The following is a 23,369-nucleotide window of genomic DNA, read 5'->3' as shown; positions in this document are numbered from 1 at the left end:
GCATAGTGTGGTATGTAGATTGTAATGGATTGTAATTGGTGGAAGTCACTGGCAAAGCACCTAGAATCAGACTTTGTGGAAATGCTAAACCATCTTTTGATTATAGTAGCCTGCTCTGCAGGTACAGAGAGATTATTTTCCTCATTTCAGTTTATTCAGTTAGTTCAGTTCAACAACTAGTTCACTCAAAACTGAAAAACCAAATGGGAGTTGAAAAAGCAGGAAAGCTTATTTTTCTTCAACCTATTCATCCTATGAATAAAAATGAAGGGTAAGAAGATGAGCTCTACCAATTCTAAAATCCTGAAGGATGTGGTGAATAGAAACACCAGTGCAATTCAGTAATTACACATACTACTTCCTTTATTTAACTACCTACTTTAGTGAGTTTTAAATGCAAACATGTTTTGATAAACTTGTTTTTCTCTTACGTACCTAGCACTTTCTAGGTAGTTTTATGGAACTAATAAAAACAACTTTAAAATGGAATTTTGTGCATTTTTAATTGAATCTCAACTTCCACTCAAATGCAGCTTGACACAAATCATAAGTAAGAATTTAATCTAGTAAATAAGAAATGCATCATTCATAATTTTCTAATAAAAAATAAGAATCTAAATAAATGTATGTTAAGCTATATAATTGTTTAAATAAAATGTGTAGATATAACCTCCCTGGTCTGCAACAAGTAATACCAAATTATACCACCCAATAGGAATCAACATCTCTTTTCGAAAATAACAAATGCAAAACAAGATTAAAATTTATTATTTAAATTGAGGTTTCCTGCTTGTGATTTAAATCAATCCACGGGGGCAATTCCTAACTTTTTGAGTGCTTGACTTTGCAACCTTAATGTTCTTATCACATAGTTTGTAGTTTGTGTGGGTGTAATTCTATGTAGGTTCTTACACTGCTCTTATCACCACAGTATCCAAGCATCTTCCAGTGATGCATTAAGCAACATGACCAACATCTATCATGAGATGTTGATTCTCATCCTCTCTCTCCAAGGGGAAGAACTGTTTGCAGTGTAGTATTTTGCTTTGGAAGTATTTTGCTTTTTAAGGGATATACTGCTATGGATCTATTAATACAAAAGTGGGATTTACTCTTTCACTAACTTTGTTTACACTCCTAATTCTAGGATGAGATACCTGGCCTGAAAAATTGGAGGGGAGTCTGGCAATGCAAACAGCACTTTGATTATCAGAGAACCCTTATATTCTTCCTTATCTTGATCCTGTATGGAGCTTGACTAAAGTTAGCGATGGCTTAAATAATTATTAAATTTCTTATCTTATGGTCAGTGCAGTATCTTTATCTACTGCACGTTTACTAATGTGCATTCACAAAAGCTTTCTCTATTTTAAATGGCCCGAACCATAGGGGTTTTACTACTTCCCTTGGGAGAAAATTCCATAGTCTAATAGCAGATCTGGGATTCTTTCTCCCCTAAACATGTAGTGAATGCCTATTTGTTAAACACTGACAGTGCCAACAAGAGATTCAACAATGTTTCAAGTTACAAGAGGATAATATAAAGTTACTAACATATTCAGGGTTTATCAGTAAAAAACATGGCAGTCTGTTTTTTAAAAAAAAGTGTGTTTGTATTGGGGGGGTCTACCTTAACAGTTTATGAAAGACCCCTACTAAGTAAGTTTTACGGGCTTTAAATCTAATTTTCTAAGGCCATGTCTACACTACAAATTTTGGTCGATGCAATTTATGTTGCCATATAGACGCCAAAGTTTATGTATTGCTCAGGTGCATGCATACTTGGCTGCTTGCACTGGAGCTGCACATAATCACCAGGAGTGCTTGTGTTGATGTAAAGTGCCATGTACCACAGGTAGGTAACGCAGTATGGCAAGCGCTGACATCCAGTACAATGCCTTTTGAGATATTTTGCAATGTTTTATGGGATAGCAATGACTTGCCCAGGGATCTCTGGGAGCTAGTGGTAAAGTTTCCAGCATTTTACTTATTCCACCCCACAATTCCATCCATATCCAATAATTTTCTCACCTTTTTTTTTTAATAGAAGTCCTACAAATCTGCAAAACACTTTTTGGTCTCTGTCATCCCTGACAAGCATGGATCCCACAGAGCTCTGGGCTATCATCATAAATGTTGCAAATACAGGACACACAATTCTCCTGTGTTTGCAGACCACCAGGAAGTATTTTAACAACTTGGGCTATGAGGATTTCTTCTAGGACAGTTTGCTGAGGGACACAGTGAAAAACGATTTAAGGTTGTTGGTGGCATTCTTGCACAGCTACAAATGGTGAAATGCCACTTCTGGGCCCGAGAAATGAGCACTGACTGGTGGGATTGCATCATAATGTATGTTTGGGATGACAAGAAGTAGCTGCATAAATTCTGAATGTGAAAGGCCAAATGCCTGAATCAGTGCCCCAAGTTCACCCCAGCCCTTCAGCACACGGACATCTTAATAAGAGCTGCATTGAAAGTGGAGAAGTGAGTGACAATCACACTCTGGAAGCTTGAAACATCAAATTGCTACCAGTCAGTGGGAAATCATTTTGGAGTTGGAAAATTCAATTTAGGGTCCATTGTCATGTGATTAGTTAGCAGGAGACGATTAACATGGCTATGCAGGATTGTGACTCTCAGCAATGTGCAAGACACAGTGGATGGATTTGAGCACTGGGGTTCCAAAACTATGGTAAGGCAACAGATGGCATGCATATCCCTAATTTTGGCACCAGCCCAACTTGCCCCAGAGTACATCAACAGCAAATGATCCCCCAATGTTTGCATAACCATAGAAAAGTAGCATCAGGGAAGCTTCACTGATATTAATGCGGGCTGCTGAGGGAAAGTAGATGATGCATGCATCTTTAAAAATACAGGACTGTTCAGAAAGCAGCAAGCAGGGATACACTTCCCAACCGCCAAATTACCACTGGCAATAATCAAATGCCAATAGTAACTCTGGGAGAGCCAGCCTGCCCCTTGCTCATGAAGCCCTACATTGATCATCTCGAAAGTACCAAGGAAAGATTCAACTATTGGCTCGAGCAGCTGCTGAATGACTGTTCCATGTGCTTTTGTTAAACTGAAGGGACGCTAATAGTGTTTACTCACTAGACTGGATCTCAGGGAGAAAAACAGACCAATGATTATAGCTACATGTTGCCTCCTGGAAAATGTGCGAGACAAAAGAGGGAAAGCTGTCACTAGGGTGGAAGTGGAGAAGCTGCCTGTTGACTTGGAACAGCCAGACATAAGGGGCATTACAAGAGCTGAACATGGAGCTATGCAGTTGACAGAGGCTTTGGAAGAGCACTTTAACTGTCAGCTACAGTAGTGTTCTATGCTGGAGTGTTTTCTGAACCTGGAGCTTGGAGTGCTGCTATGAATTCTGGGGTGCTTGCTGTACATTTACAAAACATGGCTGGGTGCTTCAGTGAAGCTATGAAGTCTGCGGTGCTCAATGTGTATTTACTGTTTGGTTTGATGACTGCTATGCATTCTGCAATATTTGTTGTGAATAAAGATAATTTGAGTCTCCAAAAACAGAACTTTATAGAGTGGAAAAAAGGGCAGAAAAATCAATGTTTAAAAAAAATCCACAGCCAATGTTATACAAGTTTTTAATATAACTGAACAGAGTGAAAATTTAAAATTAGAAAATTTAAAATTGTGTTCATTTGAGTACACAAAGGTAGTCCATTGTGGCTACACGTGCACCAGTTGTGGTTCTCACAGGTCAGTGTATGGGAAGCTGTGGCTTTCTTTGATGTCCTCCGGAGTGGAGTGGTAGGGATAAGAATGCACCCCATGATCCCACGTTACGTTGAGTGGTGTAGGGAGCAGCAACCATGGAGTACCCCAAGGATAGCAAAAGGTGGAAAGTCCAGGATTTTTGGATCTGCAGGCCAAGCAGTGTCTGCAGCAGTTGGGTTTGCTACCTGAGAAGCCCCATTATGTCCTGGTGCATCTCCCTCTCCTTTTCCTGCTGGGGCTTCTAGGACTTTTTCCTGTCCTGTCTTTGTCCATACTGTCAGTCATACTGGCCCTCCAAGTCCTTAGTTTACAGTTCGATGCAGCACTGGCTTTCAGAATCTCACAGAACACGTCCTCCCTAGTCCTCTTCTTTCTCATCCTCAGGGCTAGGCGTTCTGCAGGCATGGGGGGGCACCCCTCAAGGCAGCCATGCCAGAAGCTGCTGATAAAAAAAACAGACATACGTACCATTGGATTTAAAGTCACAAGGGAAAGGGGAATGTTTCAAAACTCCTTTCCCTTATTTCCATAAACAAGTTTAATAAGAAATGCTTATTGACACTTCAGTTTTGGAGCAACTCAACACAGTATTGCTCTCCAGCCCCAGCCATGATGAGTATGTCTCCCAACGGCAAGGAAAGGGTGCAGAAGGATTTTCTATTGCATGAAGCTATATAATTTTGGTCCCTATCGCATGGGTATGAATACAGGTCAATGGCACTGAATACTGGCACTGTTTTTCATTGGAGGTGGTGATTTTAGTTGATCTCCCACTCCCGAGGGTCACAAAGGAACATAGAACACAGCTGCTACTGGCATCCCAAAGCTGCCAGGCCCCATATGCTGCTAGCCTGTTTACTGCAATGTTGCCAGCCAAACTCATTGCAGAGATGTGTGGGAAACTATCCTATTAGGAGGAAGAAATAAGATAGACATTCCTAGTACCCTTTGGGAAAAGACTGCAGCGCATCCCCATGAAAGTTTAATCAAGATCTCTCAAGAGATCTTTTATCCCTCTGTACGTAAACAGCTTCACATTTTGTCTTGTCAACATGTGGATAGGCTGGGCACCATCTTTACATTTAAATACTATAAGGAAAATTGCATGCACAGAATTACCAGAGTTCCTTTCTCCTTCATCAGGTTCATTTGCACTTTCCTGGCGGGACTGGCTAAACTGTGGAGGCGTCTCAAACAGGTCTTGGATCGTTGCATGGCTGGAGTTCCCTGCCACATCTCCTCCCACCCAGCCCTGGCTGTTCATGGCAGGAGTCTCTGTCTCAGTCTTCCAACATATCCATGGTGCTCTGCAGGATGCTGGTGGGGTCTCTGCCAAGTATGGCATGCAGTTCCTTATAGAAGTGATAGGTCTGCAGCACAGCACAAGATCTACGTGGTATTGTGACAAAATTCCTTCGCCTTCACACAACATTTCTGCTGATCCTTGTCATACCCCTCCGCCTGCATCCCCCATACAACCTGCTGATAGATGTCAATGTTTCTATGGCTGGGCTGTAGCTGTGCGTGGCACAGCCTCTTTTCCTCACAGGTCCAGGAGATCCAATACTTCCTGTCTAATCCAGGCAAGAATGTGTCTAGTACCTCTCTTAGGGCTTGTTTTCACTACTGTGCTAAATCGGTGCCACTGTAATCAATGCTGCAGCGTCAATTTAGCAGGTCTGGTGAAGATGCAATAAGTCGATGGGAGAGCGCCTTCCACTGACACAGCACTAAGGCGATGTAAGTTACATCGCTCGGGGAGAGGAGGTTAAACCCCTGAGCAATGTAACTTATACTGACTTAAGCAGTAGTGTAGACAAGGCCTGAGAGCATGGTTGGGCAACTGCACACAACAAAGGTGAGCTACTAGGTGTGCTCAACAAGGTGAACAATCGTGGGGAAAAAATTTCAAAAACACAAGGAATTTAAAGAAGGAACAGTTTCCAGTCTCTAGCCCCTGGGCAGCCAAGTTTAAAAATGTGACCAGAGTGATCACTGTCGCATGGAACTGGGCATGGTGGAACATCTGTTGGTGGACAGGTAGAGTTGACAAGTCATGCAGCATCTATACTTCCACTGTGTCAACCTCAGTAGGTTGACCATGGCTCTATGCCATTCAGGAAGGTGGTTTTACTGCCTTGCTGTAAAAGGCTGCATACATCAGCTGGAGACAAATGTGAGTGTAGATACATGCACAAATAGACTGACACAAAGTGACTTACACCTACCTAACATTGTAGTGTAGAAAGCCTAACTATTTTAATGTATACAAACTGTGTCCACTTTTGTAACTTTCTGGCATATTAAACTCTTCCTTTATGTTTTTCTTATAGGAATTTATTTGTCTTGAGATCTTTCTAGTCCCTTTTGCACATTCCAATAAGAATGTAAGAATGGAGAGGACTAGATTTTGGAAATGTCAGACAACTCAATTTATCATCTTTAACAAGTTTAACTTCTCTTCCACTGAATGCATTCAATGAAGTGAGCTGTAGCTCACGAAAGCTTATGCTCAAATAAATTTGTTAGTCTCTAAGGTGCCACAAGTACGCCTTTTCTTTTTACTAAGATAGTGATATCTAAAATGCTATTAGTGGTAAAACAGCCACAATGCTTCAAAACTATAATTCAGATTTCTGGATATTTTAATCTTACTACTGTGAAGTCAGCATAGTCCTTTTCTCCTGTGGTTTCAAATCCACTTTTAAAAAGACCTCCTAGCAAGATCTACAGTTATTTCATAAACAGCAGTACAAGAATCACTAACATTGTTACTTACACAACACTAGTTCAAGTAGTTGGAGGATACTAACTAAACTAATAAGGCTTCGGTGAATAAGAACTTTTTTTCTGATTTCATGCTTGCCAACCATCAGTATGTACAACTTTTGATTGCTCCTGAAGTATATGGGGTGTACTGAGCCTTGTGCTTAAACTGATTTTAGAAGAGTTATTTTCTGGCCTTCATTAGATGAGAAAATGCCTACAATTAATAACATTTTAAACAGTGGCTATCATGTAAAAAGTCATTATGAAGCACTGTCAAATAATATACAAAGCATGGTGTGCAAAGTCTTGCTTAAACACTTGTGGCTCCAAACTGTCACTGCAGCAACTTGTGCAGTAAGTTGATCACATTGAAGTCTTCCCAACACAATCAAGATAGTCCAAAGCTGGGGTCTGTGGAGCACTTGCTGGTGGCCCACAGAAAGCCAAGTGACATATACTGCTGGCTCCTCCATATTTCCAGCTGTTAAACTGGCACAAGATACAGCTTCAAACAGGATATACTTTCCTAATAATACTTTTCCATGTAGGCAACTGCTGTAGCCACCACCAGATATTATGCCATCATGAACCAAAGGGGATGTCATCCACAGTAATGTAAAGGAACAGGAGATCAATGAGACTATCTTTGTATTAAAACGTGAGCCACACAAGCAAAGAGTCTGGCAACCTCGGCTCTGATCATAAAACTGTTGTTCCTGGTGACACTTGGGTTGGGAGAGAGATAGATAAGGCAAGCTGGCTGACTGGAAAATTGGATTTTGTAGTGTCGATAACACACACTCTCCATTCTGATTGCTAGTCCACTCAGAGGTGATATGAAAAATGAAACCTCAGTGTGCCTTAAATTGTATTTGTGCACTGCTTAAGAAAGGTTTAGAATATGAAAAAAAAGTAATAGGCAATGTGACAGCTACAGCCCAAAGAAGGCTTTTGATAGAAACTACATGAAGTGAAAAATCAACTGAAAGAATACTTTCAGAATAACTTAATTAGCACTCTGCACTACACTGCTTTCATGGTTGATATCAGTAACAATTCTGTGGAACAGTTTATTCTGAGGATAACAACAAACCCCAGCAATGACACTAATCACCCTTAATGGCCTCTATATAACAACCACAGGTACTAATCATGATAACATGTTCATTATCTTTGCCCTAACAAAGCAAACTTGGGGGAGTGGGCTCCTGGCAACATTACGGTATCTCAGGCACCTTAAGGTAAGCTCTTCTTTCGGAGGTGCCTTAAACCAATTTTGCTAGGGAGCTGTCTATCTAAGTAGCAGAGGGGACCACCAGAATCCAGTTTTGTTTGTGAATAAAAGACAAACTTGCCAAGACAGACTGGAACTTGGGTGACTAAGCAAATTTTACTCTTACAGTTTTACTTTTTATATTCTAAAACTGGACTATTCCTCTTCACTCTTGTATGGTTTTATTATGTACTTTATTTTTGTTGTGGCTTGTAATCCCAAGAAGTTGTCAGTAAAATCAGTTCTCCCCTACTACAATACAAAAATGTTTAAATTATTGTGTAAATGTTAATTTATATTTATTTTCTGTCTTAAGCTCTTTCAGTTGATGGTGGATGGGCACATAACTAATTTAAATAATTCTTTTAAAAGATTTATAACTTTAATTTGATTTTCCAATACAGCTTACATTAGGATTTTACTTCAGTGAATAGTAACAGATCACACACCAGAAATTCAAACAGCAGTGGTTTACATTTTTTTTTTTGGAGGAGACAAGGGATGAGAGGGAGTGAGGATTTCCATTCTACAGGGTCATTATTTCTCACTTTCTTTTATTACCAGTCCAATCAGACACCACTACTACAGGCAGCATGGTCCAGTGGATAGTGCACTGGACTGGGACTCAAGAGATCCAGAGTCTACCCCCCAATTCAGCCACTAACCTGCTGTACTACAAGTCACTTTACTGCTATATGCCTTTGTTTCCCCCTCCCTTTGTCCAGCTCATCTATTCAGACTGTAATTTTTTAAAGTTGGGCACTGTCTTTTACTGTGTCTCGCTACAGTGCCTCTCTTGGTTGAAGCCTATAAGTGCTGCTGTAAACCAAATACCATTAGGCAGGCTGCTGAAACAAATCCAACCTCCACCTTAAAATTAAGCAATTAATTTTCCCTCTCTCTCTTCACTCCACCCCATTCCCTTTCTAGAATAATTTGGTACTTTTACACCACGCAAAAATTTACAAACACCTCACTTCCCTGTGTTTGCGTTCTGCTCCCATTACCTCCTGCCTCGCAAGACCGGAAGTGTGGCTGACTCTGAATCTGTTCCTTTATTTCAGACCTGTACTGGGCTAGGCAACTGGCCAAAAAACAATTGAGGGCAGAGTAAAAGAGTGCATGTGCAGCAAAATTTCAATCCTGCAGTGCAGGATCTATGCCTTGGGGGCAAAAGAAAATGCAGTAGCTTTAAAAACAAAAGTGTAAGTTTCTGGTGACCACATACTGCATTTGAAGACTTGAATAAGTTTGTATTAGTATTTTGTTAAACTGTTAAAAATAAAAGCATGATGTGGATAAACAATCTTTAAGTTTCACAATATGTAAAGATCAATGCTCTGCCTATGGCAAAACAGTAAAATACACATCACGATAACAATGGCCTTTTTTCACTAGGTACTGCTTTGGATTAAAAATTGTTTTGATGTCTGCAGAGAAACAACCACAAGGAGTTTTCAATGCCGTGATTTTCACCACAAATAAAATTCTCTGTGACGGATGTACAGCTTCTTTACTCTAATATGGATTGTAATAATACTGGTAAATCCATGACAAATATGTAGCTTTCAATGGGAAAAGAACTGTGAGTTAAGAGGAGATGCCCCAACTTTGTGAAATTACTGCAGTAAATTTTAAATGATGTATGAAATGAAAAATCCTTTCCACTGTACTCAGGGAATACAGATCGCACTGCACTATTGTTGTGATTCTAGGATATTTAGCCCAGTTCCAACAAAACAATACCCTAAAAAGCATCTACCATGCACACTGTTATTGGAGGGAACTCAATCTTTTCATAATTTTTTTTTAAAATGTTTCCCCACACATTACCTTTAGAGGAAGTTTGAAAACTAGAATTTTTTATACAGAGAGCTTTCCTATAAAATTCTTCTCCTCCCTCTTTTTGAAGGCCTCCAGATCCTCTTCCCCACTTTAAAAGTATTTAAATAAACTTTTAGTACTTTTTTTCCCTTTTCCGAAGTGATAATGTTGCCCTAGCTTCATGATGTGCTGTACAGGAAGATCACAACATTCCATTCAAATGAATTACCCAAATATTCAAACTAATGGCAGCAGAGAGAGGTGCACAGGTAACAAGATACAATAGTGAACTGCAGACTGGCAATCCTTTTGAAGTTTATTATCTGAATTCCAAAATAGTTGGGCCAATCCCCAACACTTATCAAAATAAAACATAGCTACAGAATAGAAAATTATTGATTCTCGGTTAATTAAATTTTAACATATATTATGAAATTGATTCCACAACCACATCCTCCTTAGATTTACATCACTGCTTACATGATTAATAACTACAACCAGTGTCACTTTCACAAAGTGTTATTAAACATTTATTTCCATTTCTCCTATACTACAAAATAAAAATCCACAGTAGGCTCGACAATCTTTTAAAAATGCATTCCTGAACACACAACAGAATTTTAATAAGCCCCTCCAAGACAATCTCCCAAGGATCACCCAGCCTTACCCATCTCCGTTTAAGCAAGGGAGGAAAAGAGGCCTTGCAGCATGCTCTGAAGGTTAACTAATTTGGGCTATTTCAAGCCCCAGTGAAGTAGAGAACTCCAGAATACAATGGTGATGTTAGGATGTTCCAAATAAACTAGGTATTAAGACTGCTGTACCTAATAATCAAACACACACTGCTGTGCTCACTGGCACAATAACTCAACTAATTTTAACAAACAAATCTACATATTAGCAATAACTTTGATTTGTACAAAGTTATATCTTTTAGGTAATTTAAAACAGTATAATCCTATTATACTATTTAGACAAAATGGGAAAATAAAAGGTTCTACCCCTTGTCCCCTTCCTTCGCCCACCCCAGAAAACACTGACCCACCACTGGTAATATCACCCAAAAGGTCTGTACAGTCCTATTCACTAAAATAAGAAACTAGTAATTAAACAGGAATATGGATTTCTAATCCCAATTTTAAAATGTATCTAAATATACCATGAGGGTTTTCTACTATGAAGTACCTTTGTTCTGTACAATGTTCCTTAATCCTAAATTATATGTTGAATGGTCACAAATAAAGCACTTCCACTAAGAAGAAAAACTGCAGTTCTAGCATGTGTAATTCTTTGTAAATGAACATCTACATTGCTGAAATGGCATTAAAGTGACAAATGACTATAATCCAATGGCCCAAGGCCAGCAAGTTCTATTACAAACAGATGTCTGTTTTGTATGACACAGCATGCTGCACATGTATCATAACAAATAGAAACTGAACAGCATACTTTATCTATATGCAAAAGCATTACTTCCCCCCCCTTCAACTTTAGAATTACTTCTAATAGTTACATGATGGAGGTAGCAGTGTGTCTAAGCAACAAACAGGCTCCGTAAACTGACACTACAAAAGTCAGTAAATAAGCAAATTGCAGTAGCAATTGTAAAAAAAGGTCTCTGAACCAGTACTGTAGTCTAGACTTTTTTTTTTTTTTTGGAAGGGGGGCAGCAAACGGAAAAAGTTACAAATTTCCTTCTAGTTACTTCTATGGCACTAAATTAATCTTGTCAAAGAACAAGCAAGCAAGCAATGATTCATCCCACTTTTGTATCCCTTTCCCCATTTAATTTGTTTTCACAAGGTTTATGCATGAAGTTTGTCATACAACTAATTCCACCTAAAAAGATAAAGAAAACAAACAGAAATAGGAGCTGTTCCAAGCATTCATGACTAGCACTGTGTATTAATACTGCCAATAAAGAAACTTCTAACATTTGCTGAAGAATGAAATTTATTTTAAGAGTAGGATTTTTTAAACTCTCTTAATGTAATATAGTTTCAAACACAGCTAACGTTAAAACAAAGCTTAATACCGGTAATAGTATACAGGACTCCAGCAGTGATGCAACAGGTTTATTTCAAGTTCTGTCTTTGAAGAGAGAAAAAAAAAAATCTAACAGATTTTAAATGTGCTCAGAAGTACACGCCCATAAACACTCCTGTCACTCTACTATACTTAAGTGTTTGATTAAAATGATTATGAAATAGCTTGATTAAATAAAAAAGCCAAAAGTGACAAGTATATTTGAATTATATTGGGATATTCTGAAATGCATTTTGTACAGCACATTGTCAAAACTGTCATTTCAAGATACTCCTTTAAAAATGTCATGTACTATCACTTTAACAGAAATAAAAATATAGTAAACATGGAATTAAAGCCCAGTGTATACACTTTCTCCATTCCATTAAAGTTCAACTCTCTGGATGATGACATTGCTCTGCTGAAAACAGACTGCATGTTTCATGGTTCCCAAAACAGTCAGAGAATCAGAAGAACTTTTCCTTGGAGACAAATATTTCTCAAACAAATTTAGTTCATAGTCACATGGAAAAATAAATGCTTTATACCTTTACTGGGTCTCTTCATGATGGTATGCACATAATGTGTTAATAAATCATCAATGTAGACTCATACTAACAGACAAGTCATATCAAAACATACTCTCACTAAAAAAACCATCACATCTACATCTAAAATTGCATTTCCACACACACCCCACCCCACGAGTATGTAAAGAACTTTTTCTCTTCAGGATCTCCTTTTGGAAAGAGCAGTCCTGAGGATAAACTCAAATTTATTTTCTCCCAAATAATATTCTCTTCCTACTTTAACATTTAAAGCATGCTATCCTAAAATACTATCACTTGCACCTACAGTGATGCCAAAATAAAAACAATATGCAAAACTGGATTATAACAATACATGCTCATAAGAGTTTTAAGCAAACATTTAAAAAACTAGCAAAAAGAAAAGGAGTACTTGTGGCACCTTAGAGACTAACCAATTTATTTGAGCATGAGCTTTCGTGAGCTACAGCTCACTTCATCGGATGCTGTAGCTCACGAAAGCTCATGCTCAAATAAATTGGTTAGTCTCTAAGGTGCCACAAGTACTCCTTTTCTTTTTGCGAATACAGACTAACACGGCTGTTACTCTGAAACCTTAAAAAACTAGAGTATCTTCAGAAGTAATGAGTGACAGTGAATAAACAAATATCAGCAGATGAAAATTGTAAAGTGCCAAGATGATTGATTTAAAAAAAAAATAAAAATCTGCAAGTTCATTTTCCGAAGGATACACAAACTTCAGTCCTGATCCTGCAAAGACTTACATGCTTCAGTTTATACAGAATAGTCACACTAACAATAGTGCTACCCACAGTTGGTTAAGTGGCCTGGAAGATACTCACTGTGAAAAGTGTATATTGGAAAAAGAGCAAAGCTGCATGTATAATCCACTTTAACTGCTACAATATAAAGGTAAATTATCAGTTGTGTGCTTTTTCTTTGCATTAAAAAAAGAGAGAGACTTAATGAACTAAGCATCAATGCAAAAAATGTCTCATTCGCCATCAAGAAAATCTGAACTTCTGTCTTTTGCACTGCACCTGCTTATTTTACTCACTTGGGGATGGGGTAGAAGGGAGTCCAAAAATCTTTAAAGCTTAACTTTGAGTTTCTCTCGATTTTCATTATGGTATATGTTGTATTCTGTTTGTTCAATATCATATACTGATCAATCACATGAAAAACAAAATTATATTAATTCCCATAGACTGCTTACAGACGAAATTAAAGGTAAGAAACTTTGTAACCATTATGTTTTATTATAAATATTAAAACCAGATAAACAGGCCACACAGACCAATTGCCTCCAGCACTCAAGTATAAACAAAAACAGCCATCTCAAAAATCAAGATTGACAAGAAGTATATTCTTGGCTTTAAAAAAAAAAGCACAGCCATCACCATTAATTCACTACTTTTACTACACAAACTCTTTGATGAATGACTTTCAGAAAAATATGCCACACAACTAATGCATTATCACGTTGCACTAAACACTTTCATTTTCTTAAAATATTTTTTCAAGAAGTAAAACAGCATATTATTATTATTTGTATTATGCTTAATCTGATCAAGCATAAAACTTCGTTTTTTAAAATACACATCTGCCAATACAGCATATTGATTCCCCAAAACTTTGATTGGGGACAAAACTTGCACACGCAAAGCGATGAATGTTCAACTTGTCCCATACAATCATTTGCTTTTTTTTTTTTACGCCTTAGAGATTGGACCAAAGAATCAAGCCTCATGTGCTAACTTTCCTTCAAGTGCTAACTTTCCTAGCTAAACTAAGGATTTTTCTTTCCTAGCTAAGCTAAGGATTTTTATTCCCTGCATAGATATTTTGGCTGGTTTATTACACACACATCCCAAATGCAGGATTTTTATTCCCTGCACTGATACCTTGCTTGGTTTAACACACACACACGGGGATTTTCGCACACATCGCAGCCCATGTTAATCTCGTTACTCAGCCCTTTGCAGCATATGCACTACGGTTTGTTTGGGAAGAGGGGAAAACCCAAATTAAACCCCAAACTCCTTATTCCCTGTCCATTATAGAATCACTTCCCCTCCCCGCAAAAAGCCCATTAGCCTCCTTCCCCCCCCCCCCCGCGCCCCCACCCAGGCTTGGAGGGAGAAGGAATCTCAACATCTCGCAAAGGACACCTAGGAGGCCGCCCCTTCCCCGCACCAACCCGCAGTGAAACGCCTGCGATTAAGGGCCAGGGTCCCTTCTCCCCATCAGAGCGGGCGGGCGGCCACCCCGCCCCGCCCCGGGGGGATTCAGGGCCCGCCACTCCCCTGAGGAGATTCAATGAGGCTGCAGAATCACCCTGGGCCTAGTCCCGGGCAGCATGCTTCCCCTGGGCCGGCGGGGCCAAAGAGCCCCGCCGGGCCGGGCCAGGCTCCCCCGCCACCCCCCGCCCGGCGGGCCCCGGGGCTAGGCACTACCTGGGCGCTGTTTAAGGCCATGGCGCCCCCGCTTCAATGGGGAGCTCGGCGTCCGCTCGGCTCCTCACGCTGCTGCCCCCGCCGCCGCCATCTTCTCTCTCGCGCACACACACACCGCCGGGCGGGCAGGCGGTCACCAGGGCGCCTGCGCGCAGCTCGCCCCGCCGGCAGGGGAAGGGCTCTGCGCCTGCGCGCCGGCCGGGAAGGGGGGGTGAGAGGGGTGGGGCCTGGAGAGTAGCTGAGCCGGCGGGGGGGGGGGAGAGATGGGGGCGGGGAGCGATGGGGCCGGCCGGGGGGCTTCGGGCCTCTCTGCGGCCCAGAGGCCTAGGCGGCCGTTGATGGCAAGGGGTCCAGCCTGATCTCTCTCCCTGTGAGGGGAGCAGGATGACTACACAGGGAGCCCCCCCCCCCGCCTTCCTTCTGGGCGTGAAATTGGGCTGCAGCAAAGACAGCCTCAAAAACACCCGCCATTCCAAGTGCACGTCAGTGCCAACCAGGCTGATGCGCTGCCCTTTAAGCGTCACACCTGTCAGCCATTGGGCTGCCCTGAGGCACAGGTGCACAGTCCCAGCTCGCCCCTGGAGATCTGTCCCTCCCTGTAGGTAGGGTGGCCAGATGTCCCGATTTTATAGGGACAGTCCAGATTTGGGGGGCTCTTTCTTGTATTGGCGTCTGTTACTCCCCACCACCATCCCGATTTTTTACACTTGCTGTCTGGTCACCCTACGTGTAGTTGCCACATGTTCCACTGCCGGGAGAATTCGGCTTCGGTCAGGCTGACTCTGCCTTCTGCAAGGTTGCTGGCAGTGGCAAGATGTTTGTGGGTCTTAAGTTCTAGCTCAGGTCCCAGGAAGTGGCACCTCACGGCAGCCACCTTTCATTCAGTTGTATGATGGGAGCGGTTTGCCCCGCTGGAAAAACTCAGAAAGATGATGTTTCTATTAACCGCAGACTACCAATGTAGACAAGCCATTTATACACGGTATAAAATCAGTTCCTTGGTGGAGGCAATATATCTTCAACGTGTTAATAAAGAACACACACCATGTGCGTTCATAATGGCAGTACAACCAAAAGGTTGCCTCCAAGAAATTGAAGTCTTTATACTTTGGTATGTGACCAGTACTGCAATCTGCTGCAGTCTACCAATGTTTTTAGCTTTGACTTTACTGGTCAGACAATTCATTTCTAAAACTTCCCCACCCGTACTCCAAATACAAAATGTCTTTTAAAATGTTTCAGAAGGAGTCACATCATCTACTTCACTTCTCAATGTTTTCCATGCCAGGACCCTCTGCTAATTTTACTAAAATTTTACATGGGACAGGCAGAGCGATCACAACCTCCACTATTGCCAACACTTCAGTTTTATTGAAAATCTTTTGCTTAAAGACCCCGCTAATAGAATCATTTTTATTATCATTTTATTACTTGAAAATCTCAGCTTTGTTAATGAAATAAAAAGAAAGGTAAGTTTCTAAACGTCATGTCTCAGAGAAAAGTTTGAAAATATGAGACCCTAAAGCCTCAAACATCAGAAAGCAAATTAAAACAACTCAAAATTTGTATATGACAAAAAACTCAAATATTTAAGACAATCTCATGATGTCAAGGGAGCTGATTCATGCTTTTCTAATGCTTGAGGTTGGCAATACTTCAACCTCCAGGCTGAGAATCCACAGTATACTTCACTAATTAGCCCATCCGTATGATATGTTTCTTTTGCTCTATATTTGTTCTTTTAAAAAAATCTTACTGTATCCTACAAAGCTGGAGTTAGAGTCTGATGGTCAAAGAAACTATTAATGTCTTGCTATGATCAAACTTATGATTGTTTTTCAGAGAAAAGGCCATGGAGATTTTTTTTTTTTTTTTGGAGAGCAGTTGAGGGGAGGGCTAAGAAAAATATAGGGGGTGTAGTGAAGGAAAAGGAGACATTCATGTTGGGCTTTTCTTCTTCCTACAGATTGTGAATTTTGAGTGAGCTCACCCAATTCTCTTCCAGCTGAAATTTAAAAAAAAATCCCAATCAAAAAATAACTCTGCACTTTTTTACCGGAATAAAAGTCTGTATCACATGTAATGAGACAGATTCCAACTAGTTGGGATGAAATAAAATATCAAGCATGGAAATATCTGACTCTTAGGAATGTTTGTGATTTTGGTTTAAGCTCAAGCTGCAAATGAAAAGTGTTCCTCACCCACTTTGCTTTTGGTAACAGGGTTTACCCCAGTCTATTTAAGGTGAAGTTGCACTCAAGGCATTTTCTAACATATTGGCATTTGCAATATGAGGAAATCTCACAGCTTAATTTCTTGCCATGTCTACATTAGCAAACGTACAGCAGCCCAGCTCTGTAAGATCACTTTTGTAGCCACTCTATGCCAATAAAAGAGAGCTCTCCTGTCGACATAATAAAACCACCTAAACAAGCGGCGGTAGCTATGTCAGCGGGAGAAGCTCTCCTCCCGACATAGTACTGGGCACATGAGCGCTTATGCCGACAAAACTTATGTCACTCATGGGGGTGTTTTTTCACACCCCTGAGCGACATAAGTTTGCCAGCACAAATGGCAGTGTAGACATGGCCTTAGTGAATAATTGTTCTGGTTCTTTGGGTTTTTTTCTGTATCCTTTTTCTTGACACACACCCTGTCTCCACCACTCTCACTCTTGTTTCTGGGAAGTGTAGCTCTTCTTTCCCAAAGTGAGAGAAGCAGAAGTATTAAAATCTTAACAAAATAGCTGTTATTGTTTTGGGCATTACATATGATAAAATAAAACACCACTGGCTGTTTAGTTTACAAAGAGAATTATGGACCACAATGCACAGGAAACTCATCTAGTTGAAGGCAGGATTCACTTCAACATAGAGCACTGCCCCTGGTAAACTGTAGTGTTGGTTAAAAAAGGCTGAATGTATAGATGGGAGTTCTACAGCAGGGTGCCACCCACATGAACTTTGGAGTATGAATTAAAAGCAGTTGTTGATGGGAGAAAACTGGGGTATGGCTAAAAAAAGTGAGGCAAGATGCAAAGGAGTCCGTCAGGCTGAGACTGATGAGAGAAAACTCCCAGAACTGAACTCAGGCCTTTAAAACACTAATAAGCTGATTTTGTGGGATATTTATAACAAAAGTAATGTCTGTAACTAGAGACACTCCTGCAGTGTTGTAGAATTGTGCAGTTCAAAACCTTGTGAAACCATAGTCCGAGGTTAAATCTTACAGCAAGAGTACAGAAGATTACTTTGACTGATTCCAATTCCTGGTAGGTTAGTGGAGCCCAAGTCTAACCATTCGCTAATTCAGAATGCCCATGTTGGGTGGGATCCAGAAAGGTACTTAGGTGTTGCAATACTGAACCTCACAGAGCCTAACATTTAGGCACCTAGAACATCATAGGAACAACACAGAGATCCAGAATACCAAATTAGGTGCCTAACCTCCCTATACAATGAATGAGGATAGGGGAGAAATAGGTGCCTAAGAATGCAATCCACAAAAAGCCAGTGTGGTAGGCACAGAGTCACCTAAGCTAGCCAAAGGGTCTTGGAGATGCCCACCAGAGGGTGTGTGCTATGTTTCACCCCTCTCTCTGAGATAGATGCCTAAGGGCAGGTCTACTCTTAAGTCAATCTAACTTACATCGCTCAGGGGTATGAAAAAGACACCCACCCTGAGTGACCCAAGTTACAGAGACCCAAGCGCTGTCCACACCAGCCCTATGTCAGCATGAGGTGCTCTCCCACCGACATAGATTCCTCCTCTCGTGGAGGTGGAGTAATGATGCAGATGGGAGAGCACTCCCTAGAGATGGCAGATGGGAGAGCACGGCCTAGAGCATCTTCAGCAGATGCGCGACAGCGGTCTGCAGCACCTTCTAGTGTAGACCTGCCCTGAACTTAGTGGTCCACCCATGAATGGAAACCAGCCACTTGGAGTCAGACGGGCTTAGGCACCTAAGGTTTTCTTGCAGGAATGAGTTAGGAGCCACACAAAACAGCAAGAGGAGGAGGTGATATTACTGGCACCCACCTTATACCTTTCAGCCCAGCGGTGAGCGTACTTACCTGGCAAGACCCAGATTCAATTCCCCCCTCTCTGCCAGAGGGGGAGAAAGGATTTGAATAGGGGTCTCTCCCACCTCTCAGGAGGATTCTTTAATCACTGGGCTATGTGATATTCTAATGTGGGGTTCCCTTGATCTTCCTGTTAAAGCTATTCCACTGTGGATCAATAATGGAAGAGGGACTGGAGCAGGGGAACTGGACCCAAGGTGTCCCGTCTACCAGCCCTAGCCCATGGACTACAGTCATTCTCCCTCACTCTCTTTGTCTCTGGCCCAATGACTCTTCCACTGTCAATAAATACTTAAATATAAAAGAAGTACTAGTGGTACCTTAGAGACTAACCAATTTATTTGAGCATAAGCTTTCGTGAGCCTCTAGTACTCCTTTTCTTTTTGCGAATAAAGACTAACAGGGCTGTTACTCTGAAACCAATAAATACTTGGGGCTTCTCTCTACTTGAGTGTACCTATGCTGACAGCAGGGGTTTGCCCGCCAACAGGAGGGGTCCCCGAGAGGCAGTAGCTAGGTTGACAGAAAAATCCTTCTGTCAATCTAGTGCTGTCTACAGAGGGGATTAGGCAGTTTAACTACCTGTGGATTTTTCACACCCCCAAGGAAGGTAGCTGGGTTGACCTAACTTTTTAGACTACACCTAAGTCAGGCCGGTCCCCCTGTTCCAATCCCTCTTTCATTATTAAGCCACAGTGGGACAGCTTCAACAGGAAGATTGAGGGAGCCGCCCCCTCCCCCAAGAATATCCCATAGTTCAGTGATAGAGAATCTTCCCAGGAGGTGGGAGACTCCCTGCTCAAATCCTTGTTTCCCCCCTCTGGCAGAGAGGTGGGAATTGAACCTGAATCTCCCACATCCCACACACGTGCTCTAACCACTGGGGTAAAAGAAGTCATAAAGGTAGGTGGCCAGATTGTGAATGGGACCCAATCCAATAGAAAGCCTCTGAGCATGCGGACTGGATTGAGTCCTGCACTCCACTTATGCAGATGGACGCCTATCTTCCCCCTGAAGAAGAGCTATGTGTAAGCCTAAAAGCATGTCTCTCTCACCAACAGAAGTTGACTCAATGACAGATATTTCCTCACCACCTTCTCTCTCTATCTTCCCCCAGTTCGTGAATTGCTCTGGGGCTCAGATGGGAAATAAGCATCAGGATGCCTAGAGGGAGGGATTGGTGTGCATGCCCAGAGGCAGGAACAGAGGTGCCTATATATTTTGGTGAAGTTTTGTGGATCGCAATGGTGCCAAAACTGGGATTTAGGTGCTTAAGTCTGAGTTTTAAGCATCTAAATACCTTTGTGGCTCTCAGCCATTATGCTTATGATAGTCTTTGGTTCTAAAGCATCTTATAATGATCATCACCATAACTCTTAACTGTCATTTCAGACCCATGTGAAGTTGGTTAGGTAAGCAATAGTTAGTATTATTTCACGAGGTATACAATATATATGTCAGAGTACTGATCAGTTTCCTGTCATTACAGTCCAAAATGAATATTTTTGGTAAATGTATTCTCCTTTATGTTGTTGTAGAATTAAAGATATTTTCAAAGCTTTTTAAAATAGTAAAACAAATATTCACTGTTTACAAACACAATTTTTCTTCTGTAATAAAGAATGTAATTCATCTCCTGTCATATCTTATCTCCTTTATAGTTACAGAAATAAGAAACTGCGGTTTTTAGACACTTATAAATATTACCTGAGCTAAGAGAGATTTGTTATGTAATAGTCGATTGGAAAAAAAAACCCAGACAATTGTCAAACTGTTCTTATGTTGTTACACAAGATGAAACGATGAAAAATTAGAAAGCCCCATATAATATCTCCTGAAGTAACTGAGTATTGGTTAGTTTCTATAAAGATACAGTAACTGCAACCATTAATAATACCTTCAGTTTTAGAATGTCTTAAATCAGTGCAGGTTTTATTTTAGAGACCATGTAACTGAGTTCTTTAGAATTGCAACAGCATTTTATTTGAATCTTGCTTTGGAGATGAACGTGGGTAATTGCATTTAGAATTGTTGCATGTTCTCAGTTTTAGCACCCTTAGCTCACGAAAGCTTATGCTCAAATAAATTGGTTAGTCTCTAAGATGCCACAAGTACTCCTTTTCTTTTCGCGAATACAGACTAACACGGCTGTTACTCTGAAACCTTTGGAAAAAAGAAACATTCAATGGCTGGAAGAAAGTCTCTGCCTTTAATTCTGCTTATCCTCCATTTTTATCTGTTTGAAATAGTTAATGCAAAAAATCCACTGACCCTGTGCTTGTTATGCTCATTAACATTCAGCATGAAGACTTCCAAATAGTACAAACAATGGATCCATTTTCATCAGCAAGACCTAGCTCCACTCCCATGCTTTAACAATTGTACAGCCTCAGTACAACTTCTCTTCCCTATACTCCTCTAATTCTTTTTTGTAGACATTGATTAGTAGCTCGTGTAGATGTTTGTGTCACTTTATTCCATGTTTTAATTCTCTGTAAAGAATTCCTGATTACATTCCTTTAGTATCTCAACCTACCTTAGCTTAAATTCAAGCCCCCTCTTCTTGTGCAAAACAGTCTATTTTAGCATTGTCACAATCTCAAAGGAACTCCTAGCCTCTGTTGCACGTCTCAATTCCCTTCATTATTAGGCCCACCATAATCTTAAAAAGGGGGGGGCAGGTACGTCAGCATTTGCATTCTGTGAGTTTACTTTTCTACCCCCTGAAGTCCTGTCCAGCTACAGATTGCCAGCTCAATGAGATGCTGCAACATTCACCTGACAACGTCAAAGCCACCGTGGAATGCTGGAAACTGCATCTGTTCTACAGGATAAATGAAGCCCTTACACAGTGTGTGGACTGCTAATTTTTGATCAAAGTGGTAGGAAAAGAATGGACTGAAGTAGGCAGAAGGCAGAAGATTATTGTCCTTGATTTCAGTTTCTGCTTCACCCGCTGGTCCCCTTTAGTCTTGCTCTAGCTGCTTATATGAGAACACTTTATCAAAAGAGCAACCACTGCTGCATGTAGGGGGTGTGACACTGTAAAAGAAAGGTGACCATGTTTACACTGGTTTCAGAGTAGCGGCCGTGTTAGTCTGTATTCGCAAAAAGAAAAGGAGGACTTGTGGCACCTTAGAGACTAACCAATTTATTTGAGCATGAGCTTTCGTGAGCTACAGCATCCGATGAAGTGAGCTGTAGCTCACGAAAGCTTATGCTCAAATAAATTGGTTAGTCTCTAAGGTGCCACAAGTACATGTTTGCACTAATGTGTCACTACTGTTGCACAGTTCTTGTACAAAGTATGACTTGTAAGGTATGAATGGAAAAGTTATAGACTGCTAAGTATTGTTCTATTTAAATCTATATGTGTAGATGAAGTTATTAATATTTGCTATGTGTTGTACCTCAAACATGTTTTCTTAGGTGATGCCCCAAGATAGATTTGCCAGCTAGCCTGCTTGATGTCTCATTAAGGACACTCAGCTTGCCCAGTGAACCCCTCCTGGAGACATTTAAGAGAAAATTGAGGCATTGGCTGCCAGAGGATGCAATGAGATATGTGATCTAAGACTCCCTCTTTTTGCCAGTAACTTTACAGGCACATGGTCTGAAAGTATAAAAGAGGAGACTGTGACATCACATCTTTGGCTTCCATTCTGCTCCACTTCTCTGGACTGTGATTTCTAACAACAAGGAAGCTTTGAACAAAGGACTGATGACCCCTCATCTTTTGGGTGATCCAGAGAGACTTACTGCAAGCCAGCAGACTTACCCTGCCCTACAGATTGTGAAATCAATTGTAAAGTATAGGATTCCTTTAACCATTCAATAACTCTCTTCTTTTATTAAAAACACTTTAGTTTAGTTACTAAAGGAATTGGCTGGAGCATGATTTTGGGGTAAGATCTAAAGCATATAGTGACCTGGGGTGATTTGTGTAACTTTTCCTCAGGGTGCCCCCACATTTTTGTTACCACTAATGAAGTTACCGATGTTAATTCCTTGACATGGTAATGCCAGGGTGTATTTGTATGGGAAAGAAAGGAAGAGAGCATTTTAATAGTTGGCTTGAATAAAAATCTTGAACTTCTATAGCACTTTGTATTAGGTGCCTTCTCAAAATGAGATAAGAAATAGTTACTTATCCCCATGGGGGGCAGGGAACCGAGGCAAGGAGAAGTTATGTGATTTGCAAAGATCACAAATTAAGTCTGTGAAAGCGATGGGCACAGAAGGTTTCTGACAACACAATGTTCTACCTTCCACATCTCCACTCTCCTTCTGATCCTCAACCAACCTTTTCTGGTTGATTGGCAAAATACCCATCTGGTTTACGAAAACACACAAAAAAAGTATGAATTCACTGGGTCCCAGGACATCATAGAGTGAGAGTCTTATCACAAAGTATTTCAGTATGGAGAAGCTGTGTTTACAAGTCACTTTAAAATGCAATGTGCCATAGTTCAATAATCCTCCTAATATGTATTTAATGAGGCCAAGTAGGCCATACAAATAAGTAGACAGATACCAATTTCATTAGGAGTATTGACCCCCATTAGGGACTGTAGCTATAAATAGTAATAATCTATTCTTTTGACAGGTGTAAATTATTTATGTAAATAATGCA

General features: G+C 40.7%; 1 protein-coding gene across 4 annotated transcripts in view; it reads right to left on the bottom strand.

Moving 5' to 3' along the window:
• Positions 1-14,797, bottom strand: part of USP10 (ubiquitin specific peptidase 10) — a 74,656-nt gene extending 59,859 nt beyond the window's left edge. For all 4 annotated transcript variants that reach the window (XM_073308088.1, XM_073308090.1, XM_073308089.1 and 1 more), the window contains exon 1: positions 14,655-14,797. In XM_073308088.1, coding sequence (XP_073164189.1) covers positions 14,655-14,675 — 21 coding nt within the window. In that variant the 5' untranslated portion in view covers positions 14,676-14,797. The remainder of the gene's footprint in view (positions 1-14,654) is intronic.
• Between the last annotated feature and the right edge of the window lie 8,572 nt (positions 14,798-23,369).

Source organism: Lepidochelys kempii, chromosome 12, assembly GCF_965140265.1.
Source record: "Lepidochelys kempii isolate rLepKem1 chromosome 12, rLepKem1.hap2, whole genome shotgun sequence".
Lineage (NCBI taxonomy): Eukaryota > Metazoa > Chordata > Testudines > Cheloniidae > Lepidochelys > Lepidochelys kempii.
Note: the sequence above shows the minus strand (reverse complement) of the source record. Positions and strands in the feature narration are given on the sequence as shown.